The sequence below is a fragment of the Taudactylus pleione genome, unplaced genomic scaffold (assembly GCF_031769625.1).
Source record: "Taudactylus pleione unplaced genomic scaffold, aTauple2 ptg000659l, whole genome shotgun sequence".
NCBI lineage: Eukaryota > Metazoa > Chordata > Amphibia > Anura > Myobatrachidae > Taudactylus > Taudactylus pleione.
In genome coordinates, this window is record NW_028285061.1 from 2,953,887 (window position 1) to 2,966,282 (window position 12,396).

The following is a 12,396-nucleotide window of genomic DNA, read 5'->3' on the forward strand; positions in this document are numbered from 1 at the left end:
TATAGTACAGCTACTAGATAGCAACTGTGGCCCTGTGTACCTGAGCAGGGGGAGAGGCATAGATAAAGGGTGTGTACATCCAAAGATCAAATCTTACCATCCTTACAGCAAAATATTCTCCAAGGTTTGTCATTCAAATGAAAACAAAAAAAGTGTTACGCCTCACCAAAAATACTTGTAGCATATGTAAAGGTTTGTAATATTTGGTTAATCTCACTGAAAAAGGGGACGTATTTTTGGTGTCTTCTGGATGATATTAATTTTTCACCAGAGATTACGGCAGACTAATAGGTCACTTCGGTTAGGGGCGATGACCGCGATGTGCCATTGGAATGTCTGTAGCGGCGTCCTAAATCACCCCGATTTGTAGAAAAATTGTACGTTTCGTTTTCAGATGCAAAGAACAATGCCCGATCTCAGGGCTACCAAAAGTATAAATATTGTAAGTGCAATATGCATTGCACTTAAATGAATTGACCCTTAATTGTCTAGATGTATTTTTATGGTCAGTGCCCCATAAAATTCAATATGAAATAATGATTATGATCCTGGTTTGCATGGTGGCACATCTGCATCTTCCCTGTATTAAGTTTTTATAATCATCACAATATCTGAGGCCTGAATACAGATGTGTCCTTGCTCATCTAGCCTCAATACGCCATGCAGCGTGATGTGCCTTGTGTGCATCAGCCGCCAGGTCCAGTGCAACTCTGCTTTTTTTTTTTTTTTTTTTTTTTGCACCAGGAGACAACTGAATGATGTCATATGTGACACTTTTATATCTGTGTGTGACTGATACTGTAAACGGAACTTGGCGTGGAAAATATCTGCGGCCACTGCATCATTGCACTTCGTATGTTGGTTCAGAGACTCTGTCTCATACAGATATACAAGTGTCGTATATCAAATTAATCCAGCAGAGTCCTGGTTCATCCTAATTGCAACTTGGACACATTTTCATTGGCGCTAGCCGAGTCTCCCGGGACCAGGTGCGCCAAGAGGGGCTGTTTGGCGAGACTGCAGCAAAGATGAACGAGGACACACCTGTATGTGTACTTCAGCCATCAATGCACTTACCAATACGATAGCTAGCAGATGTCTGTGGGCTTCATATACTGGGCCTGGTGCTTGTATTGGTACTAACTCTGTCTTTACTCATTCAAGCTAATGAGAACTATACTTGTTGCCTCTCCCCCCACCCCTATTGGTTTGCATGTAGCTCCATGTCTTCCTCCTGTAACCCAGCTTGCGGAGTGTGGTATTAGGGGTACCTGAGTGAATATATATGTGATATACGTACTGCTCCGGCTGATGCGGTTTTGCATGTTCTCCCACTCTTATACCTCCCTTTCTACTTTCTTATCTGTCTGTATTTATTTGTTTCTTTACTTTCAAGGTCAGTAATGATAGCATGAGAGTCTCAAGTCCGGTGATGTTTGCTGAACGTCATCCTTGGAGATGGAAGGTGAATTGAGATGAACATAGAGTAACTGGGACTATAATCTCTGAGCATTGGTATTTACTGTATCTGCTCCTCTGGGGTATGTTTAAATGTACTGGTGAGATGCAGAACATTTCTGGACAAGCGATACTTTAGCTCTCTGATAATATACAAGTCCCTTTCATACCGTGTCTGCCCACAAGAATTGGAGAGCCAGAGGTTACTTGTGACTTTGTAATATAGCAACATTTACTGATAAAGCAAAAATCCATCCCTTTGTATCCTGAAGTCCCATGTTAACAACACTTTTCTTTATATTGCTAATGTACTCTAGGCTTTATTCCAAATTTCTGAAGGGACTGTGAATACCTCTGTCCTTAGCTCATTGCATATAATCCTGTTTTCAGAGTGGGTTTGGCACAGGTAGTACTCTCTTGTCATTTGGAACAGATTCTGAACATCACAGCTTATCCCCCTTACATCTCACACACTAAGCCGGACGAGAGCAATAAAGGTCATATGCCATGTGTCTAGACTTTACTGCAATGGGCTCATCTCCATCTGCTTTCAGCCTTTGCCTTGGAATATCAGGGTAGAGGTGATATACAGTGCCTTGCAAAAGTATTCACCCCCTTAGCATTTTTCATGTTTTGTTGCCTCACAACCTGGAATTAAAATGGATAGTTTGAAGGTGTGCATCATTTCATTCACAGAACATGCCTACAACTGTGAAGTCGTGTTTTTTATATTGTGAATCAAACATTTAGGACAACATAACAGAAAACTTCAGCGTGCATAACTATTCACCCCCCTAAAGTCAGTACTTTTGTCGAACCACCTTTGCAGCAATTACAGCTGCAAGTTGATTTGGATAAGTCTCTGAGCTTGCCACATCTTGCCGCTGGGATTTTTGCCCATTCCTCAAGGCAAAAATGCTCCAGCTCCTTCATGTTGGATGGTGTCCACTTGTGAACAGCAATCTTCAAGTCTGACCACAGATTCTCAATTGGATTGAGATCTGGGCTTTGACTAGGTCATTCCAACACATTTAAATGTTTCCCCTTAAGCCACTCGAGTGTTGCTTTAGCAGTATGCTTCAGGTCATTGTCCTGCTGGAAGGTGAACCTCCATCCCAGTCTCAAGTCAAAGGCAGACTGAAACAGGTTTTGCTCAAGAATGTCCCTGTATTTAGCACCATCCATCTTTCCCTCGACTCAAATCAGTTTCCCAGTCCCTGCTGCTGATAAACATGATGCTGCACCACCATGTTTCACTGGGGATTGTGTTCTTGGGATGATGGGATGTTGCTGTGTTTGTGACAGACATAGCGTTTTCCTTGGTGACCAAAAAGTTTAATTTTAGTCTCATCTGACCAGAGCACCTTCCTCCATACATTTGGGGAGTGTCCCACATGCTTTTTGGCAAACTCAAATCGTGTCTTCTTATTTTTATCATGTAATGGCTTTTTTCTGGCTACTCTTCCATAAAGCCCAGCTTTATGGAAGAGTGGAGTGTACGGCTTATTGTAGTCACATGCACAGACACACCAGTCTCTGCTGTGGAACTCTGCAGCTCCTTCAGGGTTACCTTTTGTCTCTGTGCTGCCTCTCTGATTAATGCCCTCCTTGCCCAGTCTGTGCGTTTTGGTGGGCGGCCCTCTCTTGGCAGGTTTGTTGTGGTACCATGTTCTTTCCGTTTGATGATGATGGATTTGATGGTGCTCCGGGGGATCATCAAAGATTTGGATATTTTTTTATAACCCAACCCAGAATTGTACCTCTCAACAACTTTGTCCCTGACTTGTTTGGAGAGCTCCTTGGTCTTCATGGTGTGATGCCTCTTGCTTAGTGGTGTTGCAGCCTCTGGGGCCTTTCAGAAAAGGTGTGTTTATACTGACAGATCATGTTACACTTAGATTTTACACAGGTGGACTTTATTTCACTAATTATGTGACTTCTGAAAGTAATTGGTTGCACCAGAACTTTTGAGGGGCTTCATAGCAAAGGGGATATGCACATGCCAATTTTCAGAATTTTATTTATAAAGATTCTTTTATATATATATATATATATATATATATATATATATATATATAATATATAAATTTTTTATTTTTTTTTTTTTTTTTTCTCTCATTTCACTTCACCAAATTAGACTATTTTGTGCAGATCCATCACATAAAATTCAGATAAAAAAAAAAATACAGGTTGTAATGTAACAAAAAAGGTAAAAAGCCAAGGGGAGTGGATACTTATGCAAGCAACTGTAGTATTCATGTTCACCTCCATTCCATTATAATAAAGGGGTTAGTGACAGAAGTTACAGTATGTTCAGATGTGAATGGTTCACAGTGACATAGATTATTTGGCTTCCTCTGGAATTATATAATTTATGCAGCACATGTATTTTTTTATTCTAAATGCATTTTTTTATATAAAATATACACATTTCGGGACTGTTTTTAAAATAAGAGAAGAAAGTACTAGTCTGTGTGTTCTGTGTTAAGCCAGTCCCTGAAGCTTTGCACCCATCGGATTCAGTGGTAGCATCCTCCAAACTCCTTACATTAGCAAGCTCATCAAGTTCCCGAGCCATCTTCTTATTCTCTCTCTATCTCTCTACTCTACCACCGTTCTGCACACTTCACTCAAACTTTCTTTTATTGTCCTTCTACTCCAACAACCATCTGATTCCTAATTGATTACTACAAGTTACATTGCTATGTGTTCCAATCAGATATTGGATTCACAAGTACACTAACAAACCAGAATCCCATTATCTGGGATAGGTCGAATCCCAATCCTTTACATTTCATTTTTTTGCATGGTGAGCACAATCTGCCTGTTGACATTTTTGGCTTCGCTCCTAACTTCTAGTGAAATGATGGCATGCAGTTACACATGTTCTGTCAGCATGTAATATGTGATTTCCTAAGGATAGCATTGTGTTTTTTTGTTTTTTTTTCTTTCTTTATGAATGTAAGTTATGCCTTCCTGCAGAATTCACTGCGCTGTGAGTGATTGCTATGTCAAGTTTTATGTAGTTAAGAAAATATGGCTGGTCACAATAGTATTTGCACAAGCCACAGGCACTTTCTGTACGAGATTCTATGTTGAGTCCCTGAATGATATATTCAGGGTTAATTCTGCGTTCTGCAATGAATTAATTGTAGACCTTATGCAGTTGTTCCAGATGTTGAGGGTAAATGAGTGCGAAAGGTTTTAGAAAGCAGAAAATTAGATTTGAGGTCGTTGGCTGCAAACCACAAGTAAAATGTTCTTCCATTAAGCTATTTAAAAGTATAATTTAATTTTTGATCCAAATTTTTCTACTTCAGGGTCCATAGGGTATCCACAGGATACCTTGGGGTATAGGTGTGACGTCAGTCGCAGGGCACCAAAGAGTTAAGCTTTCAGCCTCCCAGGATGCACTAGGTCCCCCTCCTATACCCCGCCCCCGGGCCAAGGCACCTCAGTTTAGTTTGGTGCCCGGCCGGAGTCGGGTGCACCTGTTGGAGTGGGGGCTAGAAGAGCCCCTGAAGCTTTTTCTTCATGCAGCTGTGGCTGCACATCTGGATGAACAGCATGGACAGTCAGTCCTGACGTCCATGCTGTCTTCCCTACACCCCGCCGGTACCAGAACGCCGGTACTGATCCGGGGATGCTGGTGGGCGTCTGGGGTCACAGCTAGCGGTGACCCCAGATGCTCCGGACCATGGCCGGATTCAAGGGGGACAGAGGTAAGCAGCGGGGTCCCGCGGTGGGTCCCCGCTGATCACATGGTCCTAAGTCCCCAGGCAGGGGGCTCCCTGGGGACTGGCTGCAGCGTGGAGCCAGGCGACCAACCTGCGCTTCCACTACCCCCTGGGACAGCGGACCGCAGCAGAGCGGTAGCGCTGCGGCGTCCCAGGGGTTAAATGCATGCCAGGGGAGCGCGCCTTCCCTGTCTCACAGCCGGCGCCTCCCCCGCTGCACACAGCCCTCTCTGCACTGTGCTGACTGGTCCTGTGTAAGCGCTCCTCCCCCAGGCCAGCTTCTCTCTGCTCCTCGGCGGCCATCTTCTCTGCAACGCATGGTGAACGCTGCTGGAAGTCTGGAAGGAAGCATCGTGGTCTGGGTCCCCCCGCATACCTCTCCTCCGCTGTGGCTCAGGTCTGTGTATGCAGCGCTGTGTCCTACCAGGCCCTGTGTCTGTGTAGTTGAGTGATCAGCGCTGTTAGTGCAGGAATTGTTATTTCTCTGCATTGTATGTGACTGTGCTAGCGCTGCCTGTAACTATTCTTCTCTAAAACTGTCAGCTTTATTACTGTCCCTGTTCTTTCTGCTAAAGCCCTTGCGGTGCGGTGCTGCAGGGTGGTCTCTCGCCTATTTAATACTTAATTGGTGAGAGAGGTCACATACGTGGTGCCATCATGTCTGAAAGTGATTTTCCCCTCCGGCTACAGTGTACCACGTGCAAAGTACCGTTAGCGGAGGGGGAGGGTAGCGCGGAGGGCCTTTGCCGGCAGTGTTTGTCCATGGCGCGGCCTATTACGGTTACAGCACCGGTACAGGAGCCGCCCTGGGCTTGTTTCGCTCAGGCGTTAACAGCTTTAGTGGGCCAGTTAGCTCCGCAGCCCGCGTTTACTCCGATGGGTTTGTCCCAGCAGTCTGTGGTGTCGTCACCCATGCAGGGGTTCCCACGACAATTGGTGGTACCCCACAGTCTCCCTATTTCCCCGCTCCCGGGTTCTCAGGAGCCAGCGTGGGTTAACTCCCTGACGAGTTCTTTACAGCACTTGTCGGATGTGTTGCAAGGGGAGTCTGTGATGCGGCCTCATAAAAGGCCGGTGGCGTCTCTGTCCGCTCCTTATGAGGATGACGAAGGGACGTCTGATGATGGGGAGATTCTGGATCCTTACGATCAGGAACCTTTCCATACTAAGGACGCTGATGCTAAGTCCAAAGTATATATTCCTGGACTTATTCGGGCGGTCCGCACAGCCTTGGTGATTGAGGACGAAGTTCCCCCAGCGGCTAAATCTAAGTATGCCTTTTTCAAAGATGTGAAGGGCGATGCCACAGTCTTTCCTCTTTCGGGTCAGTTGGTGGACCATTTAGAGGAGGCGTGGAAACAACCTGGCAAAAGATACCAGCCGCAGAGACGCCTGGCGGTGGCTTATCCGTTCGCGGATAATTATTTTGCTAAGTGTGAATCCCCTCCACAGGTGGATTCTCACGTGACCCGTCTTGTCCGTAGTGCCACATTGCCGATGCCATCCATGTCCTCCCTTAAGGATGCTACGGACCGCAAGGTAGAAATCTGCCTGAAGTCCGCTTATTCCCTTGCAGGGGGGGCAGCACGGCCGGCTATGGCCATTTGCTGGGTTGCCAGAGCGATGGAGCGCTGGGCGGATTCATTAGAGACTTCTTTTGAATCCGACTGTCCGGCCGAACAAGCGGAGTTGTTTGGCAATCTCCGTGATTCGGCCACCTACATCAACGAGGCGGCTCTAGACATTAGTACTCTGGTGTCTAGAATTTCTTCAGCAGCGGTAGCTGCTCGTCGCACCTTGTGGCTGCGATCCTGGAAGGCGGACGCAGATCCAAGAAAGGTCTGGAAGCGTTGCCGTTTACCAGAGAAGTTCTCTTCGGTCCGGATCTGGATAAGATTGTGGCCACGCTGGCGGCAGCCAAATCTGCTTGTCTCCCGTCGGCCGCTGCTCCTTCTGGTTCTGGACCATCGTCCTTTCGGTCATCTAGGGCCCAGGGCAGGCCCAAACCACAGTCGTTTCCTCGACAGGCTGGCCCTAAGAAATCGGTCAAGCCCCGGAAACAGGCATGGAGTACCAGACGTCCGGCCCCCAAGCCAGATGACAAGCCTGCGGCCTGACGGTCCGGGTCTCCCCTTGGGGGATCCCAGGGTGGGAGGCCGCCTGCTGCAGTTCTCCCGGTGTTGGGCGTTCACTACGACAGACACTTGGGTTCTGGAGGTGGTCTCTCACGGGTACGCCCTCTCCTTCCGGCACAGACCCCCGGCTCGATTCTTCACCACGGGTCTACCATCAGACCGGAACAAGGCTACGGAGCTGCGGAAGGTATTGCACACTATGCTCCAGGCTGGAGTTATAGTGCCTGTTCCATTCTCCCAGAGGGGCCAGGGTTTCTATTCAAATCTATTTTTGGTACAGAAACCCAATGGGTCATATCGTCCGATTCTCAACCTCAAAGCACTCAACAAGTCTTTGCGGGTCCCGAAGTTTCGGATGGAGACCCTACGGTCCATCATTCTGGCGCTGGAACCTGGGGACTACATGGTGTCATTGGACATACAGGACGCTATGGCGGTCATGGCGGCTTCTCTGCGGCTGCAAGGAGTCCGCATGTTGCCGTACTTGGACGACCTGTTATTGGTGGCAGGATCTCCAGAGCTCCTGTTACACCACTTGGACCTGACCATTGCACTGCTGCAACGGCACGGCTGGCTAATCAACTGGCAGAAGTCCACTCTAATCCCGTCTCGGAGGATTCTGCATCTTGGAGCCTTATTGGACTCGGGACAGCAAAGGATCTTCGTGACGGAGGACAAGATCTCTGCTTTACAGTCAAGGGTGCGCAGTTGTCTGCACAGCCGCCGGGTGTCCTTACACTCGGCGATGAGGTTACTGGGCTCCATGGTGTCGGTGTTCGACATGGTGGAATACGCCCAGTTTCACTCCAGACCTCTGCAGCACCTGATCCTGTCCAAGTGGAACGGGCTGCCTCAGTCTCTGAAGTTCCAGACGATTGTGCTCACCCCGGAGGTTCGCCTGTCCCTTGCGTGGTGGTTACAGACGACCCACCTCAACAAGGGACGTCCGTTCTGGGTTCCAAATTGGGTCCTGTTGACAACGGACGCCAGTCTTCGAGGCTGGGGAGCAGTTTCGGGTCCACACTTGTTCCAGGGCAGGTGGACACCGACAGAAGCGGAGCTTCCAATAAATATCTTGGAACTCCGTGCGGTCTTCAATGCTCTCCTGCAGGCACAGCGGTTTCTCCAGGGTCACCCGGTGCAGGTCCAGTCGGACAATGCTACCACCGTGGCCTACATAAACAGGCAAGGAGGAACTCGCAGTCGGGCGGCTCTCGTAGAGGTCTCTCGGATCCTGGTTTGGGCGGAGCGCAATCTTCCGGCCATATCAGCGGTCTTCATCCCGGGAGTGCTAAATTGGGAGGCGGACTTTCTAAGTCGCCAGGACGTTCATCCAGGGGAATGGTCCCTGCACCCGGACGTTTTTCAACTACTGGTGGACAGGTGGGGTCTTCCAGAAATCGACCTCATGGCGTCCCGGCACAACAACAAGTTGCCGGTGTACGGGTCTCGCACAAGAGACGAAGGGGCGTCTCTGGTGGATGCTCTGTCCGTCCGGTGGACGTTCAGGTTCGCATACCTGTTCCCTCCGGTCTCCCTTCCACGGGTAATCCGGAAATTCAAACAGGAAGGAGGGACGCTCCTGTTGATAGCTCCCACGTGGCCCAGACGGCACTGGTTCTCAGACCTTCAGGGTCTGTCCGTGGACAGTCCTCTGCGGTTGCCGCTACGACCGGACCTTCTGTCTCAGGGTCCTTGTCTTCACCCGGACCTGACTCGGCTGTCTTTGGCGGCGTGGCTGTTGAGACGGCCATGCTGAGGTCCTGGGGGTTTGCCAGCTCTGTGGTGCGTACCATGTTACGAGCTCGGAAACCGTCTTCCGCGAGGATATACCATCGCGTGTGGCATACGTTCTTCCAGTGGTGTCGACCGAGAGGTTATGCACCGCGGGAGTTTCGTCTGTCTCGGATTCTCGCCTTCCTGCAAGCGGGACTAGATCATGGGCTTCGCCTTGCTTCTTTGAAGGTACAGGTTTCGGCCCTATCTGTCTGGTTTCACCGTAGGATTGCTACAATCCCGGATGTGCGCACCTTTATGCAAGGTGTTCTCCGTATTCAGCCGCCCTTTGTTCCACCTGTGGCGCCTTGGGATTTGGCTGTGGTCCTGAGGGCTCTCCAAGGACCGCCGTTTGAACCACTGGGCTCAGTGGATATTAAATGGCTAACAGCTAAGACTGTTTTCCTTCTGGCCGTTGCTTCAGCCAGACGTGTTTCTGAGTTAGGGGCTCTTTCTTGTAGACCCCCTTTCTTGGTTTTTCATGGGAACAGGGCAGTGCTCCGCACTCGGCCCGAGTTTCTTCCCAAAGTTGTTTCCCAGTTTCATGTTAACGAGGAAATAGTTGTTCCGGCCTTTAACTCACCGGGTCTTTCCGTGGGTGAGGCCTCTTTGGATGTTGTGCGGGCCTTAAGGACTTATGTTGACCGCACTTCTTTGTTTAGGAAGTCGGACGCTTTGTTGTCCTCTATGGCTTCTGTAAAAAGGGTTGGCCTGCTTCAAAGCAAACTTTGGCAGCCTGGATCCGTATGGCTATTTCTGAAGCTTATCTTCATGAAGGCCTACCGGTCCCTCCTTCTCTGAAGGCTCATTCCACTAGGTCTGTGGGTCCTTCGTGGGCAGCTCGACGTGGTGCCTCGGCAGTTCAGATCTGCAAGGCTGCTACGTGGTCTTCTGTCCATACCTTCGTGAGGTATTACAGGTTTGACACCTTCGCCTCTCAGGATGCTTCCTTCGGGCGGCGGATTCTCCTTTCTGCACAGGAGCGTCCCCACCCTTAAAGGATACTGCTTTGGGACATCCCCAAGGTATCCTGTGGATACCCTATGGACCCTGAAGTAGAAAATATGAGATATGGTAAGAACTTACCCTTGTTATCTCTATTTCTACGAAGTCCATAGGGTTCCACAGGACTCCCGCCCTGTCGCACCTGTGCTGCAGATGGGCTTTGCTCTGGTCACCGGTTTTCCGTCTCCCTCTGGTGAGAATGTGATTCTTGTATGTGTCCAGATCTTTGTTCTCTCTCTTCCTTCTCCTCCTCCGGCCTATGGCTTGGTAACTAACTGAGGTGCCTTGGCCCGGGGGCGGGGTATAGGAGGGGGACCTAGTGCATCCTGGGAGGCTGAAAGCTTAACTCTTTGGTGCCCTGCGACTGACGTCACACCTATACCCCAAGGTATCCTGTGGAACCCTATGGACTTCGTAGAAATAGAGATAACAAGGGTAAGTTCTTACCATATCTCATATTTTTTAGCCATAATCAAATCTTTAAACTTTTTTTCAGGAACTATATTTTTTATTGTTGACCTTGACTAGTGATGTTTCTGATATGTTTTGTAAGAGACTGTTGTCATTGGTACTTCATCCAGATGGCACGAAAAACACTCCATTACATATCCTGTACTAGCGGCGGCCATTGTTAGCTGAACCGTATCCATAAGAATGCAGGCCGTGAATTAACTAAGAGCCTCAGGAGAGTCGCTGGTTTCCAATGATGAATCCGTTGGCTGTGCTGTGGAACATTGCTTCAGCCTTCAAGATGGCTGCCTCAGTTGGGTGTTGGTGACTGGTGTACAAATGGAGCATGCATACGCACAATACAATTTCTAAACGTATTGAATGGTTTCAAACACGAACCCGTACAGAAATAACCTTCCCCTCCCCCTGTCTAATGCTGTAAGGATGTCATGATGATGATTTTTCTTCTGCCTGAGCTTCCTCTGTGAAGTGGAACGCCAGGGATATGCATGCTTCCTGTTATGGTTACCGTCTCCTTCTGTCAGAGGGAGCCCTTTAATGTCTATTTAAGAGAGACCTCAATGACAGCATGGGGATAGCAACAGCTGGGGGTGTATGCATTTGCTGTATACTGATAAAAATATTTGGGTTTTCTGGTAATGTATGTTAGAACTGACTTGATTTGAAGTTTTGCCTGTATTAGCATGGTGGTCAATGGTCGTGGGTAGTCCTCCCCTGCATTGCTCGCTGGGGACGGTCTGCTGTGATTAGGAGATTGTCTGCATGTAGTTTATGTTCTCTGTGCGAGTTTCCTCCAGGTCCCTAATTATTGCTAAATAAATAGGCCCTGTGTGTGTGCTTGTCGTAGGCAATTTTAATTGTAAGCTCCAGCTATGTTTGCTACAAGTTATTATAAACTGCAAGGGGGATATGCTATATATTATAAATACCATCCTCCTAGTCGTCTTTAGAGGATTATGGACCTGATTCAGAGTTGTAGGCAATGCCAAGGCTTACAGAGTTTATTTTATCATTAAACCGCAAATGCATCTTAAGTCGCACTGCGCATGCGTCAAGGTACATTACCATAGTCATATGCAGCGACTTTTAGCTCAGTGTGATTGACAGTCGGAGCGTTTGGGGGAGGTAACTGGGAGTGCCGGCAAAGAACACATGCATGCTAGGGGAGTGTCTCATCCTGCGTCTGCGATCCTGTATGCAAGAAATGACTCCTGGATCTCCGTTACTGCGGCCATTCTGCAGTTCCATAGGCTCACTCAGGTCTGTGATATGCGAATGATCTGCGACTGATGCTGCATCTTCGTACGTAGATGCTTGGATTTGCCAGGCCGCGACTGAAAACACCAACTGGTGGCTGCTATATTTGCATATTTGCTGCGTACACAGCCACAGCGGCGGCATTAGCGTCCAAATTCTCAATCGGGACCTATGAGCCTTATTCAGAGTTATACACAAACCCGATGGTTTACGTACATCATCGATCTTTTTCGATCTGCAGTGACGGTCACAGTGCCTCCTTAAGCCTCAGCATGATTGACATGCTCTGGCCGTTTGGAGGTGGGGAAGGGGCAGTGACTGCCAGTGTCCCAGAAAACGTGGGCATGTCGGCCTTCGAACGTAGCATCAGAACACCAAGGTCTGCACTGTGGATCTCTTTACACACATTCTCCTCCTGCGGCTTTTTGTTCATCTCTGAATCCGACCCTATGTCAGAAGTGTCACCAGAAAATTAGGCATGGGATAAATCTGCAGCACTGTCCTATCCATCATCATTCAATAGCAATAATTTCATCAGAGAATGTTTGCTCATACAC

At 48.3% G+C, this 12,396-nt stretch overlaps 1 protein-coding gene across 1 annotated transcript in view; it reads left to right on the forward strand.

Annotated features, from left to right (window-relative positions):
* The window catches only part of SVIL (supervillin), a 275,366-nt gene that overhangs the window by 194,196 nt on the left and 68,774 nt on the right, over positions 1-12,396 (forward strand). Inside the window, exon 20 of the mRNA XM_088455534.1 lies at positions 1,397-1,465. Coding sequence (XP_088311660.1) covers positions 1,397-1,465 — 69 coding nt within the window. The remainder of the gene's footprint in view (positions 1-1,396; positions 1,466-12,396) is intronic.